The following is a 26,041-nucleotide window of genomic DNA, read 5'->3' on the forward strand; positions in this document are numbered from 1 at the left end:
TCGTTAGCTTCAATATCAGGCGATTCTCCATTTTCTTCCATGAAAGGGTCGTCTAGGTTTTCCTCTCCACAAAAGTTTGGATCATTCAACATATACCCCAAATCGTCTTCGCCATAATTCTCACCTTCTTCTTCATATCCATCCATTTTTGTAGTGATAAAATGGGTTTTCCCTTTTTTCCTTCACCTTCTTCTCTATAACTCTAACAACTCAAAAATGAAAAAGAAATGGAAAAAATGAAACAGAAATCATTCTAATACTGCACCGACTACAATCGGAAATTCGGGTTAATATTTTGGCTTCCGATTGAAATCGGAGGATAAAAATGTTATCATATCCTCCGAATATATAAGGGTAATTTTGCCATTACGAATCACGCGAGATAAGGGCTGGCTACATTTTCCCTTTAGGTGACCTTTTTTGTTTTATTGTTGGCCCCTAAATCCTTTTGAGTGGTCCCTAAAAACGCGAGGTTAAACAACTCACCTAAGCCCGAAACCAAACCCGAACATGGTTTTTTTGGGGGCCATGGTCTTATTAGGCCAACCTCCCTATACTTATAAGGGGTGTTCTAAAGTTAGGTAAATACACATTTACTCTTTACTTTAATTTAAATTAAAACTAACCTAATAACTATATAAATCTAATCATATATATCTAATCCAAATGAATCTATTAACCAAAATCAAAATTAAAATCAAAAACAAGAACAGGGGGAATCGAAATTTTTTAGTTTTGAAAAAAAATTTATTCTCTTCTTCTTCTCTCTTTCCTTGATGTTCCTCGTTCGATTGAAAAATGAGTATTAACCATCAAAATGAGTTGAAAATGGAAGTTGCAGAGAGAAGTTCGGCTAGGAATTATGTGAAAATTTTTGTCGAACTAACCGAACCTAATGGAAATGATGAACATGAAGAACAGTTTGGCTATTTCGCAAAAAACATTTTCCAAACGAACCCTAATAGTTCGGTGACGCAAAAAACATTTTCCAACCGAACCCTAATAGTTCGGTGACACAAAAAACATTTCCCGACCGATCCCTAATAGTTCGGTTAGTTGCAAAAACATTTCCCAACCGAACCTTAGTTCTGTTATTTCGCAAAAATGTTTCCCAACATAATAACAGTTCGGTTACGTTGCAAAAAAACATTTCCTAACCGAACTAAGGTTCGGTAACGTCGCAAAAAATATTTCCCAAACGAAAACTAATAGTTCGCTTTGGTAGCAAAAAACATTTCCCAACCGAACCTAGTAGTTCGGTTAGTTGCAAAAAACATTTCCCAACCGAACCTTAGTTCGGTTATTTCGCAAAATATTTCCCAACCGAACTTTAGTTCAATTTTTTTTTTTAATTTAATCTTGATTTGATCTTGCACTGATCATTTTGTTTAGTTTAATTTTTTTTTTAGTTTATTTTTTTTGATTTAATCTTGCACTAATCACTAATTATGTTAACCTAATGATACAACTAATCATTACACTAACTTAATTAAAATGGGTAATTTTGGTATTAATATAAATATTTAGATAAGGGGTGACCTAGGTTTATTTCTAATGTCTTACCCAAAATAAAACAATGGTCCCCCAAAAAAGGCTGGTCCCCAAAAAACCGTTCTAACAAAGATCAACCAATGGCCATCGCCCACCTAATAACCGGATTTTTATCGATGGGCTTGTATTTTACCCGGTCTCCTTTGTATTTACACCCACTACAGTTCTTGACTGCCATTGGGGGTGAGCAATTTAGCTAATATCCGCGGATATTATCGAGACCAACCGTACTTTTGTGGACGGGTGCCCCATCCATTCACTAATGGATTGGATACGGACACAATTTTAAAATTCAACAGATGTTGAATTGGATACGTATGCAGGCATAAAAGTTCATTGGGTATTTTTATAAAACAAACTTATCTCCTGATTACTTTTTTCCATCAAATATTTAAGCTTGAGATTGAGATACAAATTCAAGTCTTTTATTTCGTTCTTCTTGATCAGTTATTGTATTCAAGTCACTTGTGTTAATTTTTTTTCTTCTTTTTTTTCCAATTTAAAGTTTTAATTATTGAACAATCTATTGGATTATCCACATCCAATTCGTCCATCCATGCATCCATCGGATGCAAATCCGTTGAATGTTGGATTGGACACGGATGCCAAATTTGAAATTCGTAATAAATTGGATTGGATATGGATGAGACGAATACCGGCCCATGCGCACCCTAATTGCCAATACACGGGCCAATAGATTACCCAGACTGATATACTAGTAAAATTCGATTGGTCGGACTTGGTAAGAGAGACTCAGAAAACAGAAAAATAGAGAAAGAAAAAGGAAAAAAAATAGGGAGAGGAGTTGCGACTGGGAAGAAGAGGAATTCCGACACAAGTCAACTAGAAGAGGTTGATCGAACGATGTATACGACTTCCCGCGCCGGAGGTAATTGACAACCAACTGTTACTCTTTTCTTTTCAGAAAAACTGAGTATATATTTTTTTTTCCAATTTAGCATAGTTTTAGGTTAAAACTAAATTTTTTAAAAAAAATATTTGTCTTGTGAAAACCCAAAACCACTTTTCTTAAAAAGAAGATGGTATTAAAAAATCATAAAAAATAGACCAATAGCTAATTAACTTGAGAGTGGCCAGTTAGGTGGGGTAAAACACCAACCCGTACGGCTTGAATACGATATATGTGAGCCTCTTTCGCCGTAATTGCTAACAGGGTGGTACCAGCTTTGGTAGGGCTGGTACCAATCCATGGATCCAACAGTCTAAGGTTATTTTATATGGATTGGTACCATCAATCGTGTCTTTTACTACATCAGCCACCTGTTTATATTTTCTATTTACACGGACACAAGACCATACGAGTTGGCATCAAGCAACTTTTTACATTGAGTTGCTGAGGCTACTCTCATGGAGTAAAAAATCATCCATATTTTTGTGATTATTGGTTTGCATCTTAAGGTCCACATCACATTTTTTTCCAAGACACCGTTCATCTTTTGTGTCTCGACAGTGGTTCTATACAAACCGCCGAAATAAGCTACATGAAGCCGCCTTTTTACATGAAAGGGATTGAAATTAGTAGAAGAGTCACTTTTAGGGCTGTATAATATAAAAAGATATGAGGGGTAGTTAATAAAGACCATCAAACTAATGATTTATATGCATATATGTATGTATTAACCCCGACATTCTGTTTGAACAAAACATGGAAGACAATAGTAAACAAAAGGACACACATGCATATGTTTTTATTATTACCTGTATCTTGCGATCTTTCAATAAAGGATTGTCAAAGGCAGGCTGCTTATGGATGTCAACACAGTCGATCATATCGCCATCTTTCATCTGGGATTACAAACACCATGTTATCATTGTACTAACGTTCAAGCAAACAGACTTTCAAATATGAACTAATTTAAGAAGTCATGCACGATAAGAATAAGCACAAAAGCTAATACCTTAACACTAATAACAGGAGGCTTGTTCATTATTTTGAGTTTTCCATCAATCTTCCAGTCTTGTTCTTCCGAAATAGCTTCTGTTCCTCCTACGGCAAAATAGTTCAAGGTCATCAGCTTATGGAAAATTATTGACATGATCATGAGTTTTGTCATGAAACCCATTTTAGCTTCACCCGTGCTTTGGTTTTAGATTGATGGCTGGTTGGATATGTGTATACGTAACATGTACCCATGTCCTTATATATAAATATAAATACTGCTACTTTATTTTGAGAAAGATATATGGATTAATGGATACAATTTTCATTTATTGTATATCGCGATAATTTCGTGATTTTAAAACGGTTGATTCTTAGAAGTAAATATAGGATAACGGGTTCGAAGTGAGGATCTCGATATTCAAGTTCCACCTTTTATCCCAGATTAGATGAAGGTTCATGTGTTTTCACGTGGATCAAGTAAAAGGAAAGAGATAATAAATATTCCAAATCTAACCTCATTAACACTTTTTAAAATATTTAAATGTTACCGATTAAAAAAATAAAAATAAAAAATTTTAACTTTTAATTTTTAGATTCTAGTATGAATCTGGAATTTGTGGGGAGGGAGTCAAATGAGGTTTTTATAGACATTTATAAAAAAAATTTATTTGAATGTCTCCTGGAGATTCTCTGAAGTTCTAGAGATTACAAGTGATCTTCTGAAAGTATTCTATGGAGTCTTAATGTCTTGTAGAGATGAAAAAATTGAGATTTGTAAAGAGTCTCTATGATTTATGGGGATAAAAAAATGCAATTAAAAATTCAAAACATTTACATAATTTTTTTTATGCATGTATTTTTTTTTTCTAATTTGTTTTTTTTTGAAGGGGGGACAACAAAGAGAGAAAAAAACTGAAAGAAAAAAACCAAAGCTAACTAACGCTAGCCTGCACGGTCTCAATGATTCGAGCAATACAAGGAGGAGGAAAGTTGAGCCACTCATTTGTAAAATGAGTATCCACATCCATAGCTGCTAGGTTGTGTGCCACTTCATGGCAGTCTTTATGATATATCTGAATTCTACTGAGATGAAATTCCCGATGAGATATCTAACTTTGCTTATTGTATTTTGAATTCGCCAGTCAGGTCTGTACTGTCTGTACTTAAGAGCATTTATAACAATCAGGGAATCCCCTTCAATCACAATATCTCTGAAATATTTTCTTTCTGCCAGCTCCACTACTAGTAAAGCTCCATATGCCTCAGCCTCAACAGTCGTGCAATAAGAGAAGCTTTTGTTCTAGCAACCCCGAAATCCAACACTTCCATATCTCGCAACTGCGCCACAAGCAAATCCCTTATGTCCAGCAGCTCCGTCAAAGTTGATTTTAATTATGTTTTCTTCAGGAGGTTCCCAGCTGTCTTTACTAGTCTCTAAATAGTTTGTCTCAGTTGGCATGTCTTCAATCTCACCAACACTGACCTCCAGATTAAACCAGGACATTGTTTTTTTAATTATAGAATTTATGTTGAGACTTTCTCTATTGAATACCAAAGCATTTCTAGCTTTCCATATAGCCCACCAGACACATGCTCCCCACTTCAGTTTAATATAATCCCCTCCTTCCTCTAGCCATTGCTTGATGTAATCTTTTATATTCAGATCAGGTTGCTCACTTGTTCTTAGGCTTAAAGGTGAAGCACAGAGAATAGGTTGTGTAGCTTGACAATGTAGGAATAAATGCTCAGTCGTTTCCACACTCATGTCACAAAATCTGCAACTAGAATTGATCCCTTGTATATGTTTCTTCATACAATTTGCCATTGGGAGTCCATTCTTCAGCATTCTCCACATGAAGATCTGTATTCTATGAGGAATAATTCTGGCCTTCCAAAATTTCTTCCATGGAAACTCGTAATTGGTTGATGTCGATGGAGATCTAGCATTCATGGTCTTGAGAAAAGACTTCGCAGAAAAATTGCCTTTAGGATGATGAATCCATATCAGTTTGTCAGCAGGATTGTCTTCATTGGCTTCAGGTAAGTGTATCTCCATAATTTTAGTAACTTCAGTTTGGTTGAACAGCTGCTGCAACTTGTTCTCATCCCACATGTGTTCTTCTTGTATTATAAGATCCTTAACCCTGACTTCTCCATGCTCTTCAATAACTCTCCTTTCAGGTTTCTTATTTGGTAGACTTGGAACCCATGGATCATCCCAAACATTTATGTCTTCCCCTAACACCACTGTCCAGCAGTAGCCATCTCTCATGTCTTCTCTAACTGTCAACATTGCATTCCAAGTGGCTGAACAACTTGGAGGTTTCTTTTCCTCCCAAAAACTACCATTCTTCACATATTTGGATTTCATAATCCTCCCTCACAGACAGTCCTCATCATCCAAGAACTTCCAAACTAATTTTGCAATCATTGCCTTGTTCAGATCCCTTAGAGCTCTAATCCCCAATCCTCCCTTCTCTTTTTCAAGCTTAAACTGATCCCAGTTTTTGAAGTGCATTTTCTTGACTTCTTTGTCATGCCCCCACCATAAGTTTCTCATGATTCTAGTTAGGTTTGCAAGTGTTTTCTTGGGAATTAGAGAAGTTTCCATATAAAAAGGTGGGATGAGACCAAGATCAGTTTTAATCAGTACAGTTCTACCTGCATGAGATAAGTGTATTATCTTCCATCCAGACATCTTCATCACGAACTTGTCATCGAGAAAATCATAAGAAGAATTTAAATGAGCTGGTTTTAACAGATAATGCCCTAGGTATTTGTCAGTACATTCCATCTGCTTAACTCCCAGTATACTAGTTATTTCATCTCTTCTTTGTCTTGGGACACCTTTACTGAAGTAGACCGCTGATTTCTGCATGTTTGATGACTAACCTGACCACGCAACGTAAATGTGAAGAATCTGGAGTAGAGTATTAATTGTCTTATTGTCCATGGTACCGAATAATAGCAGGTCATCTGCGAACATTAAATGTGACACGATAAGCGCATTGTTGTATATTTATACCCATTATATAAGGCATTTTCCTCATTAACCACGACATCCCTTGAGAACATAATATGAAAAGATATGGGGATAAAGGGCACCTTTGCCGCAGTCCTCTCTCACTCACAAAGAATCCCTCTGCTTGCTCATTTACTACAATTGATAAGCTAGCAGTGCTGATACATTTCATGATTAACTCGTGAGTGTGCCCAACAATACCAAAAACTCTAAGAAAATAACTTAAAAACCTCCATCTAACCCTATCATACGCTTTGCTTATATCAATTTTCAGAGCAAAAGCACCTAGGACAGAATTCAAGTTTGACATTGAATGAAAATTTTCCTTAGCAGTCACAATGTTGTCTATTATTGATCTACCAGGTATGAAAGTCGATTGGTTTTTATCCACCAGCTTATCTAAGTGCCCTTTAATCCTTTGAGCCAGGATTTTGGTAATAATAACCTTATAAATGATGTTAGTTAAAGCTAAAGGTCTGTAATCAGAAGGAGTTGTAGGGTGTTTAACCTTAGGAATAAGCACCGTGTTCGTATGATTTAGACCTAGAGGCAGAGTGGCTGAAATAAAACAATGTTGGATGGTCTGGATTACCTCATCATCTAAAGCATTAACCTGAGAGAGATGTATATCACATATTTTACTTATTTTTACAAAATCCTTAATCTTTTCTATTATCAGTGATTTATCAAAATCAACATAATTGGAACAACATTCATCAGCCCAAGACAAGTTAGAAGACTCACTTGCGTTGGTCACAGCATCAAACACAGACGTCCTGATTGTGTTTTGATCAAGATCAAGAATTTTTAACTTTCCAATTAGAGTATATCTGGAAATCTCATCAAGGTTATTTCCTTGAATGATGGCATGTTTCTTAGAATCGTATCTGGATGACAAAGATCTGAGAATTTTCATCACAATGTCCTTTTCAGGAATAGTCTTACCCAATGCAAAGTATGCATTAACAATTTCATACACTTTGTGATTAAACTCATCAAATGTTTCTTCATCTGCCATACAAAGGTTTTCCAAATCAGAATTTAGGTTTTGAAGCCTAGCTTCTTTTTCGCAAGTATTCCCTTCAAATACGGTTTCTAAGATATCCCAGGCATCTTTATACTTTAAGCACGTAGTCATATGATGCTGAAGTTTTAGGGTAATGGCATGTATGATAGCATTTAATCCATCAGAATCTTGCTTTGCAACAAGGATTTCTTCAGGAGTATATGCACCAATATCCTTAGGTCTAGACACATCGCCTTCTGTATCAACCGGAGGAGTATATCCATTAACAACAGGTAACCATGTTTGAAAATCACGAGCTTGAAGAAAAACACGCATACCAATTTTCCACCATAGGTAGTTTGAGCCATCGAAGATTGGCGGTACGTTTATGGAGATAAAATTTCGGTCTATAGAGTCAGATCGCTACAAACACAGACTTATAAGGTCTTTAAACGTGTTTGCCTGCTCTGATACCAATTGAAAAAGTGGGGTTCTAACAACCGCACCCAATATTTTTCTTAGCAATCTGTATGGACTAACTCCAATATATTTTTCAAGAGAATCAATTAGACAGTCAGACTCAATCTTAAGAAAAGTATATCAAAGAGTTATATCTACATTTCTTGATTCAATACTTACTCAAGCAAATAGAAATCTGCGAGTCTAATTGAATACAAAAGAAATTACTTTAACGGTACCAAAGACCAATGTTCAAGGATCAATCAATTTCAATCAACAACCAAAGGTTGGATTTACCAATTGATCGATTCAACGCACAACCTGTGATATTTCAATTATATAATAAAATATAATGCAGAAAAGAAATGACACAGACGCTAGAAATTTTGTTAATGGGGAAACCGCAAATGCAGAAAAACCCCGGGACTAGTCCAGATTGAACACACATTATATTAAGCCGCTACAGACACTAGCCTACTACAAACTAACTTCGGTCTGGACTGTAGTTGAACCCCAATCAATCTCACACTGATCCAAGGTACAGTTGCGCTCCTTACGTCTCTAATCCCAGCAGGATACTATGCACTTGATTCCCTTAGCTGATCTCACCCACAACTAAGAGTTGCTACGACCCAAAGTCGAAGACTTTAATAAAAAAATATGTATCACACAGAAAAGTCTACAGGAATAGATAAATATGTTTCCCACATAAATACCTACGAGTTTTGTTCCGTCTTTTGATAAATCAAGGTGAACAGGAACCAATTGAAATAGCGGAATTATATTCCCGAAGAAAAACCTAGAAATATCAATCACCTAACAATAATCTTAATCGACTAGCGAAACAAAACATTGTGGAATCACAAACGATGAGACGAAGATACGTGAATACTTTTCTATCTTACCTATCGGAGAAGTTAATCTCAAGCCAATCTTATGATTGTACTCAATCGATAGAAACAGCAAGATCAGATCACACAACTACAGAGAAAATAGTTGGGTCTGTCTTCACAATCCCATTAAAGTCTTCAAGTCGTTAACCTACAGGGTCTCGAGAAGAAACCTAAGATTAAAGGAGAATCAGCTCTAGCTTATACAACTAGTATCACACATGAGGTGTGGGTATTAACTTTTCCCAGTAGCTAGAGTTCTCCTTTATATAGTCTTCAATTCAGGGTTTGCAATCTAAGTGACCTTAGTAACAAAGCATTCAATATCAACCGTTAGATGAAAACCTGATTAGATTCAATCTTAATATCTTTCAACCGTTAGATCAAACTTAGCTTGTTATACACAAATGAAATGCACGTTCATTTAGGTTTGTGTAACCGTACCTAAACGTGTACACCTAGTTGGTTCAACAGTAGTTAACCAAATGGTTAGCCATATGAGCACTTTCATATCAACCACATTCATCTTCATCATAACTAGTTCAAATGACTCAAAAGAACTAGTTAGAGAGATTGCTTAGATCTCATAGAAGTATACAAGACACAATCGAAGAAAAAACGATTTTGATTCACTCGAATCAATTCATGAAATTTATAGCCACGGTTTGCAAATTATGCATTCCTTAGTTTATATAAGTTTAAGTTCATGAATAAACCGTTTTTAGAAAATAACCCACTCAAGTATGCATACTGGTATGCATATTTAAGTACCCGGATTAAGTTTGTATCCAATTCACATAATCCAGCAGAAACTCACGGGACGTGAACCACAGGCAGTACGCGGACTTTAGTTCTGGTTATCCTGAGCAGCAAAGTACGCATACTTTGGTTCAAGGATTATGGACTTACACAAGTATGAGTTCACCTACAATATTTATATCCATTCAAGGTTATTTATTATAAACTCTCATTTCAATCATTGATACATTCTTAGAGGATGTTAAATAGTGGTTACTCATACACTATTCTTCATCAAAGCGATTTTCAAGATATTGAAATAATGAACATGACTTTCGTCACTTGTAAAGATGAGCTTGGCCAAAGCGAAAGCTTACCAACACATATTTCGAGAAATAGATAAGTGAGATAAACTTGGCTCGATATAGCAAATGTGTATAATCGAAGTCTATATAGCAATACGACTTTTGTCTCAAGATAAGAGATAAAGTAGATATACTTTTGAGTGATAGATAAGTTCAAGTGTCGACATACCTTTTAGTCGATTAAGTTCCACAAGTTCCTTGAGTAGTTCTTCATCTTTGTATGATGAACGCCTTGGAGTCTTAGAGCTCAACTACACTTTCTATCCTAGTCCGAGACTTAGCTATAAGTAGACTAGAAATCAAGACTTATAGTTTTGATCACTAACATTGACAAACATGCTTGAGATAGCAATGCATGCGAGCTCGACCTAGCAGTGCTCTAACAATCTCCCCCTTTGTCAATTTTAGTGACAAAACTATCAATACATGTGGAATACAAAATAACTAAACTTTGCATCTTCTCTTCCACATGCATGATCTACTTGGTTCTTCAACATTACTCGAAATCTTCGTCACTTCCAAGTACTCCAATGATTCCAAAGGTTGTAAGTTTAGCATCATCGTTGTTGAAAATCCGTAGCCATAAAAATGAGAAAACAAGAGCTCTCAATTATTGTTACACAGTGTCATAGTATTATTACACAACATCGAAGTTCAATTGTATCACAACTTTGACAACAATACTATGGTGATATGTGTCACTCCCCCTTAGTCAATACACCATCTCACATGGAAACCACTCCCCCTACATAATTATCCGAAAACATATGTATTTGTAGTATGAACTACACATTAATTCTCCCCCTTTTTGTCAATAAAATGGGAAAAGGTACGAAAACTAGTGGGATCCTAATGAAATTTCCATAGAGACACTTCATGACCAAAAGAAAGCACATATCAACTTTTTAGATGCAATCATATAGCCGAAACTAAATGCATTCATCGAGGAGTTTATAAGATACAAGATAACCCCTATAATATTCCACAACCACACTCCCCACAAATATTTGGAAATTAAGCACAAGTTCAATTAAGAACTCTCCCCCATAAAATGTCATTCCCGAAAGAACAACAAGAGAGACCTTACTTTCACAAGAAAAGAAGGATTTCTTTGGACAACACAAATCACATAAGAATATGAATTTGTATCCAAAATTCTCAATTAAATTAACCACAAGAGAACCCATGATTAATTTAATCGGAAATGCTCAACATAAGAGAACTTACGGAGCCACACAGTATATACATAAAAATATGGATCAGGGAAGATCAATACTGCGGAAGGATTCATTTTATTTTCCATCACTATTTGCACAATGAAATACAATATACATAATCCTTGTAAACAGAAGTTCATCCTTTCTTTCATCAATATTTGCATAATAACATAAAAGGATTAATTTTCGTTTGTCAAAGGTTCATTCAATCTTTTATCAATACTTGCATATCGACATATGCAAGGCTTAACTTTTGACCACGTATGTGACAATCATAGTTCACGGACGCAAACACACATATCCCATAACACATTGCAATATATAAAACCATAAAGATTAATACTGCAAAAATCATCTTCCTAACAAAACTTTAGAATTTAAATAAATATAAAAACATTGAAGATGAAAATCGTTGGACATAGCTATGTGAAATCACAATAATGGCTATTCCAGACTCTAGTTATTCTTCTTAAATACACAAGAATAAAAATTCTCATAAGAAGATTTCCTAGGCATTGTAAAACTTTATCAGAGCATCTACGAAGAATTCCTTCTTATTATTGAAAAACCCATTGATTATGGGATCGTTCAATTCCTCTAAATCTTCAGAAATATCAGTCAACTCACCACGTTCTCTTTTTAGCTCATGCAAGGTGTTCTTTGTTAGAGAAAACATTTACTCATAGTGAGTTATCTTTTCTAGAGATGAAACAATTTGAGATTTTTAAATCATTTCTTTTGTTGATAAAGTCTTTCACCATACCTCTAAAATCCTTATCAAAATGACAAACTGATAAGAGGCATTTAGAGGAAGAACCTTCTCCATCATTTGTAGATCTCTCGTTCTTCTTCCTTGAGGAAGTGATTCCTTCACACAGATACACATTAATTGCTTCAACTGCATCCCTTTTTGTGGTACCTCTAGTTACAAGAGCCATGAAACTGTATCTTTCAAGGGGAAAAGAGATGAAGGACTTGATTAAAAATGATTATAAATAGACTTATGGCCACCAAAACCCTAGAAGAACTTTGAAAAAGTCTTCCATGGTTTATTATCCATTATCAAAGTTATTAGGAGAATATTTTCTTAACAAAAATAAGAAAATAATACACAAATACAAGGACTTGAGCCACTTTTGATGCACGCCTCATTTTCTCAAGCTAAAGATGAGGATGCGAACGTCATTGGTATTAGACAGTAATGGAGTGAGCCGAATGCTCATCTCTTTTACCAACTAGTGGTTTATCAAGGTTTGTTGTATAAACAGATTTCTTACCTCGTCTGAATCTGGAACTTCTGGATTTTTTATGACAATATTGTTGATCATCCAATACCAGATTCATTCTATGCATGTTCTCCTGAAGTTTGGAAATTTTTTTGTTGTTCCTATTGAATCTCTAACACATACTCTAAACATGATTTGCATTTCCACAAAACGAACAAATCAATAAAGACTTTTTGTTTTGTTGAATTGCCTCCTGTTTATCACAGCACTCAACGTACACTGTTCCAGCATTGGTTGGAACAAGAGAGTTATTTGTATTTGCAGTTTTGCTTTTATACCCCAAACCATTTTTATTTCCAAAGGACTTCTGACCAAACAACATTACTGGGATTTTGTCAGAGCTTCCAGATACCCTATGCATGTCATTTTTAAGAGTATTAATTTCTTTTTCCTTTAGAGACACGGTTCTGGTGACTTTATCACTAAGACAATCTGTCTCAAGATTTTTCACCTGGAGCGATGATTCAAGTTTCTTCAGTGAAGCCTTTAGCTGAAGATTTTCTTGGTGAATCTCTCTACTTTTATTCAAGAATTCACAAATCTCTGAATCAGAAATTGAGTAGGTGGAGGTTTCTGCAGCAAGAGCTGAAAATTCACTGCTCATAACAGACGCGTCCAAGACGTTGACATTCAGAGACGATTTTTCTTGTATTGAATCATCTAAAGCATTAACCTGATAGAGATGTATATCACATCTTTTACTTATTTTTACAAAATCCTTGATATTTTCAGTTATCAGTGATTTATCAAAATCAACATGATTGGAACAACATTCATCAGCCCAAGACAAATTAGAAGACTCACTTGCGTTGGTCACAACATTGAACACAGACGTCCTGACTGTGTTTTGATTAAGATCAAGAATTTTTAACTTTACAATTAGAGTATATCTGGAAAGCTCATCAAGGTTATTTCCTTGAACGATGGCATGCTTCTTAGAATCGTATCTGGATGGCAGAGATCTGAGAATCTTCATCACGATGTCCTTTTCAGGAATAGTCTTACCCAATGCAAATGATGCATTAACAATTTCAGATACTTTGTGATTAAAATCATCAAATGTTTCTTCATCTGCCATACGAAGGTTTTCCCAATCAGAATTTAGGTTTTGAAGCCTAGCTTCTTTTTCGCAGGTATTCCCTTCAAATACCGTTTCTAAGATATCCCAAGCATCTTTAGACTTTGAGCACGTAGTCACATGATGATGAAGATCTTGGGTAATGACATGTATGATAGCATTCAATCCATCAGAGTCTTGATTTACAACAAGGATTTCTTATGGAGTATGTGCACCAATATCCTTAGGTCTAGACACATTGCCTTTTGTATCAATCGGAGGAGTATATCCATTAAAACACGTACCTATGTTTGAAAATCACGAGCTTGAAGAAAAGCACGCATAAAAATTTTCCACCATAGGTAGTTTGAGCCATCGAAGATTGGCGGTACGTTTATGGAGATAAAATTTATGTTTATAGAGTCAGATTGCTACACACACATACTTATAAGGTCTTTAAACGTGTTTGCCTGCTCTGATACCAATTGAAAAAGTGGGGGTCTAACAACCGCACCCAATATTTCGCTTAGCAATCTGTATGGACTAACTCGAATACACTTTTCATGAGAATCAACTAGACAGTCATACTCAATCTTAAGAAAAGAATATCAAAGAGTTATATTTACATTTCTTCATTCAATACTTACTCAAGCAAATAGAAATCTGCGAGTCTAATTGAATACAAAAGAAATTAACTTGAACGGCACCAAAGACCAATGTTCAAGGATCAATCAATTTCAATCAACAACCAAAGGTTAGATTTACCAATTGATCGATTCAATGCACAACCTGTGATATTTCAATTATATAACAAAATATAATGCGGAAAAGAAATAGCACAAACACCAGAAGTTTTGTTAACGGGGAAACCGCAAATGCAGAAAAACCCCGGGACCTAGTCCAGATTGAACACATATTGTATTAAGCCGCTACAGACACTAGCCTACTACAAACTAACTTCGGTCTGGACTGTAGTTGAACCCCAATCAATCTCACACTGATCCAATGTGCAATTGTGCTCCTCACGTCTCTGATACCAGCAGGATACTACACACTTGATTCCCTTAGCTGATCTCACCCATAACTAAGAGTTGCTACTACCCAAAGTCGAACACTTTAATAAACAAATCTGTATCACACAGAAAAGTCTACAGGAATAGATAAATATGTTTCCCACAGAAATATCTACGAGTTTTGTTCCGTCTTTTGATAAATTAAGGTGAACAGGAACCAATTGATATATCAGACTTATATTCCCGAAGAACAGCCTAGAAATATCAATCACCTCAAAATAATCTTAATATACTAGAAACAAGATATTATGGAATCATAAACGATGAGACGAAGATGTTTATGACTACTTTTCTATCTTTCCTATCAGAGAAGTTAATCTCAATCCAATCTTACGATTGTACTCAATACGATAGAAACAACAAGATCAGATCACACAACTACAGAGAAAATATTTGGGTCTGGCTTCACAATCCCAATAAAGTCTTCAAGTCGTTAACCTACAGGGTCTCGAGAAGAAAACTAAGGTTAAAGGAGAATCGACTTTATCTTATACAACTAGTATCATACATGAGGTATGGGGATTAACTTTTCCCAGTAGCTAGAGTTCTCCTTTATATAGTCTTCAAATCAAGATTTTTAATCTAAGTTACCTTGGTAACAAAGAATTCAATATTCACTATTAAATGAAAACATGATTAGATTCAAGCTAATATCTTTCAACCGTTAGATCGAACTTAGCTTGTTATACACAAATTGTTAGAGCATAGCTCGGTTGAACCCACCAAGCGTTGGTATGTCAAGTTTGGTTGTCATATTTTAGTGAATCAAAACTCATGTTAAGAGTCGCTTGATTATGTACTAGAATCAACTTCGTATAGGTTAGCTTGAAAGTATTAGGATAATGATACTTTACAAGTATTGCGAAGACTTGAAGATGTGAAGAAGCAAGGATCTACAGTGACAACAATCATCCTTCCACTTGAGGTTAGTGATATTTGATTTGAACTGTTTCATTCCCTAACGTATCTTTTAAGTCGTGCATATTGAAAAAAAAAACTGCGAAGCTTATTCGAACTTTAGATAAACATAGTATTAAGGAATACAGTACGAGGTTTATTGCTTAACCATTAAACTTTGTATATAAGACATTGCCATAATCATTTGAATGCTACTGTGATTATGTATGGGTATGAGGTGTGGATTTCATCCTAGGGAACAATGTTTTACATGTGTTCTAAGGAAGTAAGTTCATAAACTTGTTTGTGAATATAAAAGGAAATCGCCAAGCGTTATTGGGATTGTTATTCATTGCATATCTTGTGAACATCAAATATGTGTGATTTAGTAGAACAGTTCATGACTTGTTGTGTTCTTGGTAAAACTATTCACAAAGGCCTAACTTATGTATTGGTATGACTTTTATTAGCGAAACCGATCTTAAGTAATCACCTGAGATGGTATGATCGGGTTTGTGATTTTATGACTGACCAAATATGGAAAAGGGGAACCAATCATAGTAAGAGGTGCAGTACATCACAAAGGGGAATCGATCCTTGTATGAGGTGCAGCAAGGTTTATAGCAGAAAGGGGAATCGATCCTATGGACATGTGCAACACGTTTTTAGGAAAAAGGGAACCGATCCTATGGACATGTTCAACACACATAAGTTAGATACCATATATATGTGGGAACCGATACTAGTACCTAGTCAACCGAATTTTGCAAAGCTAGTGTGACTATGCACAAAACTCACATGGAAGGTAGAACCGAAACTTATTTTGGTAAAACCGTTAAACCCATGATTTGTGATTGAATGTTATATGATCAATCACATAGTTCTTTAAAGTCAGATGAACCAATTCTAAACTTGTTTGGAAGTGTGGCAAATCGGTTTCAAGATTGTAAGTGTGAAAGAGAACTTACAAAGTTAAGATGTCGACATACTTGAGCACGTGTTGTGAATGTTTATTATTTAATTGTTCAAAGTTATTCCTTAATAAATAAGGGTAGAGAATCCCAGGATCGAAACATATATAAGTTAAGAATCTTTTAATTAAGGTTATTAACTTCATTTTTAGGAAAATAAGAATTAGTAATGTGCATTTACTAATTAGAGATTTTCTGAGAGATTTCGATCATTATTTTTGGACAGAGCATTTCCAGGAATTATGGGAACCAAATTTGTACTTTAATGAGTATCTTGAGAATATTTTCGGTTTTGGAAATTCCTTGGTGTCCAAACTTCCTTGTCATAAATACTTGAAGTTTGCCTTTCGAGCAAACTAATCCTTCGTAACAGCAAACTACCTCTTGTTGTGCTGCTATTGGTTAAGCCGCCTATTCGGAGAGGAGAGTAACCTAACTAGGCGAAATCTCTTAAGGCCGCTTAGTTTAAAGTTTTTTTTGGGATTGAGAATCTCTATTAGTACCGTTGGCGGGAAACTAGATAATTGTGGTTTATCTTTTGTTTTCATTGATTTGATTGACTAACGGTGGTTGAACTTTGATTGCACCTAGTTTTTTTATGCTTGAGAATATTCTCTTCTGATATAAGATTCACTCAAACTAGTTCAGAGTTTCGTCAGGGATCTTTAGACCGTTGTTAGTTATAAAGACAATCTTGTGATGATCCATTGTTAACAGACTCCGTTGTGTGCGTGATTGATCACAAGAGATTTAAGTGATTTTATGCAAATGTTTATTGAAGATCTAAGAAGATTTGAAGATGAAGAAGATATTGAAGATTTCTGATTTGTGGGTTCATAATTTTTGGTGTGCACAATACTTGTTTCGGTAAAGAGAGGATCCAATTAATAATCGGTTTATCCTTGTGATAGATTGGATTGATTAATTGAGTAGATCTGCATCAACACAATTATTTGGATTAAGAGTGTTCTTGGCTAAATCTTAAACGATTATTTCGGTAATTGAACATAAGATAGACCTAAGGACCTGACGAAGGAGTTTATGTTAAGAAAAACAGAAGAGCCTTTATCCGACTCATATCACTTGGTTGAAGAGAGTTGATACCAAACATATTTGTTGTTCCTTTACTGTTTGGAATACGAATCAAAGGAATTGTTCCAAGTACATGACTTATTCATAGGTCGGAGGTGTGGGATACAAATGGAACTAGGGGAACTATAGGTTTAGTTGCTTGGTCTCAACTATCCGAAGTTAGGTGTAATTTTGTGTAGCGGCTTAATCCTGAGAGTATTCAATTCTGGACAAGGTCCCGGGGTTTTTATGTATTTGCGGTTTCCTCATTAACAAAATCTTGCTGTGTCATTTACTTTATATTTCCGCATTATAATTGTTTTATTATAATTAAAGTAAATCACACAAACGTTAATTCCTATTTACTTGATAAGTGAATCCTATTGTGTTTGGTTAAGTCCGAACCTTTTTATCAAGTAAACATACTTCGTTGTTGTATTGTCTCGATCTTGTATCCATAGATGATCACACGAAGTGTGAACCGATTTGTTGCATCCTCTCGACTCAGTCCATAGACAATCAGTTTCAGAGAAAGGACTTATAGGTAGGAAAATTTTTAGCTTGAGGTATATTTGGGTACCCTCGCCTTTCCGATTGGTACCAGAGCAGGCAAACACGAAAAGATCCAACAATTTTTGTTTGGTGTGATCCAACCTACAATAATTGAATCTAATGTCTGATTCAGTTAACGTTATGCAAGAGTATGAATACTCAAAAGTTGAAGATGTTACTACTTCGTTGACTCATGATCCAGGAGTACGAAAACATCTATGTCTATCTCTGATGAAAGAGAAGATGCTGATAAAGAGTTGGTAAAAATTCTAAAGCCTATACAATCTCTGTCTTGTAAAGTACTAATTTTAAAGACAGAGTCAAATCTTCTTAAACGGGAGATCAGAGAAAAAGACATTTAACAGAATTGTCTAGCTAAAGAGAACATGGATGTCACTGTCAAACTAGAGGCTCTTGATAAAACTATTACAAATAAAGAGACACGTCCTATGATTCTGACTAATGATGCTATTGTGATTTCTTCTGATGAGGAAACTAAAAGTCCTTGCTCGACTTTTACTGACTGTGATAAAGCTGGTTTAATCACATCTGAAACAGATCAAGATGATGGTAGTTTTCCTAACTACATCGAGTTAGAAGAGGATGAGAAACCAGCTTCTAGATCTACTGATGATCAAACGAAATCTTGTCCAAAGGAAACTTTGAACCGATTCCGTGGTGATTGTAAGGAATACAATTTTCAGTCACTTGACATGAAACTTATATTTCTTCAACATACGGTGGTAAATTCTTTTTAGGAAGTTTCTTGTCTTAAAAAACTGAAAGATCATTCCTCAGTAGAAACACAGATTATACCACATCCCGATAAGATCAACTCAAAAAAGTCAGATGAAAAAGTTGATAATTGCTTCTGGAAAAAGGTTCCTCCTCACCCATATCGAAACAATTCTATTTTTGATGAGGAACGACTTCAGAAGGAAGGGAAAGAGAGAATCTATGCCAAAAGAATCAATCTGGAATTTCCGATAATTGTTTCAGATAATCATACTAATGTGGATCATAAAGAAGTCCTTAGAATGAGAAAATCTTATGAAAATCTCATTGAAAGAATTAAGAGAGATTTATCTATCTCTGAGAATTCTCACATTAGTACATTTTCTCCACATGATCATGTCTCTATAGTTAGAAAAGATCATCGTCTTGGGAGAAAATTTTTTGGGCAGAAATTCCCGAAGAGAAACATGAACCATGTTTATGATATTCACTGTAAGATGGAAAAAGCTTACTCCGATGCAACTTAGTTGTATCAAAATTGTGCATTCTCATCTTTTTCGTGCTCATAAACTTGGATGGGAAAGGCACAATAAAAGGAGCACATTTGTTTTGTGTAGTTGTTTATCAGAAAAATTCTGTGACACTGTATGGATAGCTGCGAATCCATGGTTGTCAGAAAAATGTTCATGTTTAACATGATATTCCAAAAAGAGGTTTTATTTCGAATTTTAATAAACCTTCCAGCTTGAGAAATTCGGACTAAGGAAACGAAATATATTCTTAATATTTTTCGGATTTTCTAGAGGTCTTTTGGTCCGAAAGTTGTCTCTTTTAAAAGGAGAAACTTTCTCTTGCTTGTATTCGAAAACCCTGATAAATCCTTTTATATACAAGCAAGCATGCCTCCAATAACTCGTAGTGTCTCAAAGGCTAATAAGGAGGAAGCTCAAAAAGTGAATGATTGTCAAGGAATCAATACAGAGAGGAAGAAGAAGGGCATACCAAATATCATGTCTGATTATGATTCTGATAGTTAAGTTGGATCACAAGATGAGTCATGTCTGTTGGCTTACAAAAAAAAAGATCTAACCAAAAGCCAATGGATTCGTTCTGATAGTATGTCTCAATATATCCAAGGTTTTGATGAACTGGAAACCAATCTTGCTATGACTATTCGACATCAAGATTGGGTAAAAGAAAAGTATGAAGGAACAAGAGGAATTCTTGCTGAACTCAATGTTCTAATTGAGGAGCTTGAAAAACAATAAGTGGTTGTGGACAAGTCTCTTGAGACATGCTTTAAGAGTTTGAACACTGAAGAGACGCCAGTGAACAACAAGAGCACCACTAGAGATTAAGTTATTTGTTGTATTACTTAATCTAGGAAAAATAGACATCACTTTTTGATTTATTTCAATGATTGTATTAGTCTATTATGAATAAAATTATTTGATTTATAATTTTTCTTGTGATAGTTTTCGGTTTACATAGCCTGTGCTTGAATGCTTTTATCTTCTTTCTATGTATGTTTATGATATGTTTGATTTCGGTTTTACTACCTTAATATTCGATCTCATATGTTATGAACCCTTGTGGTTTGGGTGACTTTTTGATTTAGCAAGATTAAGTTCTAGCCCATGTTAGTAGGCTTTATCAAAGAATCATGAGGGGTTCTAATAGAAACAATATGTGAAAAAGTCACAATATGTTGAATCGGTTTTGGTTTATCATAAAAGCATATGTCTTTCGACGGTTTTCAACTTTTGCTTGCAATTGTTAAAACCGATTATCAACCTTTCTCTGGTAAAGGTTGGTTGTTGTTATTCTTTTGTTTTTGCATTAGGATGACAACATGATGATATTTCGATATCAATTCTCCCTGGACGAAGATGCAATCATATTGGAGAAGTGGATGCAAGATTTTAGGTAACAATGTTGTTATTTAGTTGTTTTCCTGTTTAAGAAAAGCCTGAGTTTATTTCATATATATTTATTGCTTTTGCTTAACAAAATTTTGGTACAATTGATGTTTATTCCATTATGTGTGTATGGATGTATGTGTGATTCAATTGGTTTCGGTTAAGAAAAACTATTGTTATCTTGCTTTATTGTGTGGTATCAATTGTTTAGGCTTACAAAATTTCGGTGCAATTGCGGTACTTTAATGTCTATGTTGTTTCAATTGCTTCTGGTTGAGGTGAATAATTATGCAAGTTGATTTATTTGGTTTGTATGAATTATTTATGGCTTAACGAAAGAAAAGGTTTACGGGATGAGTTGTTTAGTCCAATTCGATTCCGGAAAAGAGAAACTAAGTTAATTCTGATCTTAGTTAGACTTATCAAATTGAGGTTTCGGTTATTCAAGTCTAATCGAATGCCTTAACAAGAAATGCTAGTTAACTAACCTAGTATTTGTCTTGTTTAAAATTGAAAGGTCTAAGTTTATGGATAATTAGAACCTGATGAGAAATAGAGTTATCTTTATTTTGGTCTTATCGAATTAAGCGATTGTTTTTGTACAATCGATTTAGCAAAGGGACTAAGGTGCTTAGTTGATTTTTGGTTTGCTAAACTAAAATGGAATTTTTTTTCGGACAATTGTTTCCTTGGTAACATATCAAAATAAAACTACTTGTAGTTTCAGTTTTGATATTGGTTATCAGAACATGGTGTGTGGAACCCTCGTGCCTAACTCTACAGGTTGCAAGTCTATTTTGATATTTGTAAGATTCTTTTTGTGTTGTCCTTTATTTTTTCGTTTCTTTATTATTTTGTGACAAAAATGGGAAGAAATATATGGAGTAAACAAGTGATACTGGCATTAATTTTATATGATTGGTATCGCTAAGGAAAAGAACATTGGTGCTTAAACGTTTTATCTAAACGAAAGAGTGAAAGCACAGACTAAGGGGGAGTAACATATCATATGAATTGGTATAACAAAGACGTGCGGATTGAATATCTACCTATCTTCCTTAGGGGGAGTATTAGCTTTGTTATTATAATGTCAACAACGACATTTTCAAGGATTGAATGTAAGCAGTTTACTGTGCTGTTGAATTCGGGAATCTAGCGTGTCTAATGAATTCTTGTAATTTGTTAATCCATATGATGTAAGAGTTTTCTCACTAAAATTGACAAAGAGGGGGATTGTTGGAGCATAGCTCGGTTGAACCCACCAAGCGTTGGTATGTCAAGTTTGGTTGTCATATTTTAGTGAATCAAAACTCATGTTAAGAGTTGCTTGATTATGTACTAGAGTCAACTTCGTACAGGTTAGCTTGAAAGTATTAGGATAATGAGACTTTACAAGTATTGCGAAGACTTGAAGATGTGAAGAAGCAAGGAGCTACAACGACAAGAATCATCTTTCCGCTTGAGGTTAGTGATATTTGACTTGAACTGTTTCATTCCCTAACGTATCTTTCAAGTCGTGCATATTGAAAACAAAACTGTGAAGCTTATTTGAACTCTAGATAGACGTAGTATTAAGGAATACAATACGAGGTTTATTTTTTAACCATTAAACTTTGTAGATAAGACATCGCTATAATCATTTGAATGCTATTGTGATTATGTATGGGTATGAGGTGAGGATTTCATCCTAGGGAACAATGTTTCACATGTGTTCTAAGAAAGTAAGTTCATAAACTTGTTTGTGAATCGAAAAGGAAATCTCCAGGCGTTATTGGGATTGTTATTCATTGCATATCTTTTGAACATCCATTATGTGTGATTTAGTATAACCGTTCATGACTTGTTGTGTTCTTGGTAAAACTATTCACAAAGGCCTGACTTATATATTGGTGTGACTTTTATTAGTGAAACCGATCTTAAGTAACCACCTGGGATGGTATGATTGGGTTTGTGATTTTATGTCTAACCAAATACGGAAAGGGGAACCGATCCTAGTAAGAGGTGCAATATATCACAAAGGAGAACCGATCCTTGTATGAGGTGCAACAAGGTTTATATCAGAAAGGGGAACCGATCCTATGGACATGTGCAACACGTATAAGTTAGATACCATATATATGTGGGGAACCGATCCTAGTACCTAATCAACCGAATTTCGGAAAGCTAGTGTGACTATGCACAATACTCACAGGGAAGGTAGAATCGAAACTTGTTTTGGTAGAACCGATAAACCCATGATTTGTGATTGAATGTTATTTGATCAATCACATAGTTCTTGAAAGTCATATGAACCAATTCTAAACTTATTTGGAAGTGTGGAAAATCAGTTTCAAGGTTGTAAGTGTGAAAGAGAACTTACAAAGTTAAGATGTCGACATACTTTGAACACGTGCTGTGAATGTTTACTATTTAATTGTTCAAATTCATTCGTTAATAGCTAAGGGAAGATAATCCCAGGATCAAAACATATATAAGTTAAGAATATTTTAATTAAGGTTATTAACTTCATTTTTAGGAAAATAAGAATTAGTAATGTGCATTTACTAATTAGAGATTTTCTGAGAGATTTAGATCATTATTTTTGGACAGAGCATTTCCAGAAAATATGGGAACCGAATTTGTGCTTTAATGAATATCTTGAAAATATTTTCGGTTTTGGAAATTCCTTGGTGTCCAAACTTCCTTGTCTATAAATACTTGAAGTTTGCCTTTCGAGCAAACTAATCCTTCGTAACAACAAACTACCTCTTGTTGTGTTGCTACTGGTGAAGCCGCCTATTCGGAGAGGAGAGTAACCTAATTAGGCGAAATCTCTTATGGCCGCTCAGTTTAAAGTATTCGTTGGGATGTTGAAGCTCTATTAGTACCGTTGGTGGGAAACTAGATAATTGCGGTTTATATTTTGTTTTCATTGATTTGATTGACTAACGGTGGTTGAACTTTGATTGCATTTAGTTTGTTTATGCTTGAGAATCTTCTCTTCTGATATAAGATTCACTCGAACTAGTTCATAGTTTCGACAGGGATCTTTAGACTGTTGTTAGTTCTAAAGACGATCTTGTGATAATCCATTGTTAATAGACTCCGTTGTGTGCGTGATTGATCACAAAAGATTCAAGTGATTGTGTGTAGGTGTTTATTGAAGATCTAAGAAGATTTGAAGACGAAGAAGATATTGAAGATTTCTGATTTGTGGGTTCATAATCTTTGGTGTGCACAATACTTGTTTCGGTAAAAAGAGGATCCAATTAATAATCGGTTTATCCTTGTGATAAATTGGATTGATTAATTGAGTAGATCGTCATCAACGCAATTCTTTGGATTAAGAGTATTATTGGCTAAATCTTAAACGATTACTTCGGTAATTGAACATAAGATAGATCTAAGGACATGACGAAGGAGTTTATGTTAAGAAAAACAGAAGAGCCTTTGTCCGACTCATATCACTTGGTTGAAGAGATTTGATACCAAACATAATTGTTGTTCCTTTACTGTTTGGAATACGAACCAAAGGAATTGTTCCAAGTACGTGACTTATTCATAGGTCGGAGGCATGTGAATACAGACGGAACTAGGTGAACTATAGGTTTAGTTGCTTGGTCTCAAATACACGAAGTTAGGTGTAATTTTGTGTAGCGGCTTAATCCTGAGGGTATTCAATTATGGACAAGGTCCCGGGGTTTTTCTGCATTTGCGGTTTCCTCGTTAACAAAATCTTGTTGTGTCATTTACTTTATATTTCCGTATTATAATTGTTTTATTATAATTAAAGTAAATCACACAAACGTTAATTCATTTTTACTTGATAAGTGAATCCTATTTTGTTTGGTTAAATCCGAACCTTTTTATCAAGTAAACATACTTCGTTGTTGTATTGTCTCGATCTTGTGTCCATAGATGATCAGACGAAGTGTGAACCGATTTTTTACATTGTCTCGACTCAGTCCATAGACAATCACTTTCGGAGAAAGGACTTATATGTAGGAAAAGTTTTAGCTTGAGGTATATTTGGGTACCCTCGCCTTTTCACAAATGAAATGACGTTCATTTAGGCCTGTGTAACCGTACCTAAACGTGTACACCTAGTTGGTTCAACAGTAGTTAACCAAATGGTTAGCCATATGAGCACTTTCATATCAACCATATTCATCTTCATCATAACTAGTTGAAATGACTCAAAAAAACTAGTTAGAGAGTTGTGAAAAAGCGGGGGTACAACACAACCACACCCAATATTTCGCTTAGCAATCTGTATGGACAAACTCCAATATACTTTCTAGAGAATCAACTAGACATTCAGACTCTTGATTTGATTACTCAAGCAAATCTGCGAGTCTTTATCAAATACAAGGATAATAAACTTGGATGGTACCAAGGACCAATATCCAAGGATCAATCAATTTCCAATCAAATACCAAAGGTTGGATTTCACTATTGATCGATACAACGCACAACCTGTGATATTTCAATTATATAAAAAAAATATAATGCGGAATAGAAATAACACAGACACCAGAATTTTGTTAATTAGGAAACCGCAAATGCAGAAAAACCCCGGGACCTAGTCCAGATTGAACACACACCGTATTAAGCCGCTAAAGACACTAGCCTACTCCAAATTAACTTCGGTCTGGACTGTAGTTGAACCCCAATCAATCTCACACTGATCCAAGGTACAGTTATGCTCCTATGTCTCTGATCCCAACATGATGCTACGTACTTGATTCCCTTAGCTGATCTCACCCGCAACTAGGAGTTGTTACGACCCAAAGTCGAAGACTTTAATAAACAAATCTGTATCATACAGAAAAGTCTACGATAATAGATAAATCTGTCTCCCACGAATATACATACGAGTTTGTTCCGTCTTTTTATAAATCAAGGCGAACAGGAACCAATCAATTACCCGGACTTTTATTCCCGAAGAACAACCTAGTATTATTGATCACCTCACAATAATCTTAATAGACGCAGTGAAACAGATATTGCGGAATCACAAACGATGAGACAAATATGTTTGTGATTACTTTTATATCTTGCCTATCGGAGATTGAAATCTCAAGCCAATTATTACAATTGCACTCGTACGATAGAAACAACAAGATCAGATCACACAACTATGATAAAGTAGTATCGGTCTGGCTTCACAATCCCAATGAAGTCTTTAAGTCGTTAACCTGGTTCTAGAAGAAGAAAACCAAAGGTTAAAGGAGAATCAACTCTAGATTAGCACAACTAGTATCACACAGAATGTGTGGGGATTAGGTTTCCCAGTTGCTAGAGTTCTCCCTTATATAGTCTTTCAAATCAGGGTTTGCAATCAATGTTA

At 35.1% G+C, this 26,041-nt stretch overlaps 1 protein-coding gene across 1 annotated transcript; it reads right to left on the reverse strand.

Moving 5' to 3' along the window:
* Positions 1-4,754: 4,754 nt before the first annotated feature.
* On the reverse strand, positions 4,755-5,825 carry LOC113312008. The gene has a single exon (XM_026560785.1). The coding sequence runs from the start codon at positions 5,823-5,825 to the stop codon at positions 4,755-4,757; it is 1,071 nt and encodes a 356-aa protein (XP_026416570.1).
* Positions 5,826-26,041: the final 20,216 nt, after the last annotated feature.

The sequence above is a fragment of the Papaver somniferum genome, chromosome 9 (genome assembly GCF_003573695.1).
Source record: "Papaver somniferum cultivar HN1 chromosome 9, ASM357369v1, whole genome shotgun sequence".
In the NCBI taxonomy this organism is placed as follows: domain Eukaryota; kingdom Viridiplantae; phylum Streptophyta; class Magnoliopsida; order Ranunculales; family Papaveraceae; genus Papaver; species Papaver somniferum.

What these genes read in the sequence shown, in the direction of transcription:
- LOC113312008 (XM_026560785.1), bottom strand. Translation starts at nt 5,825, where the DNA reads ATGAAATCCAAATATGTGAAGAATGGTAGTTTTTGGGAGGAAAAGAAA.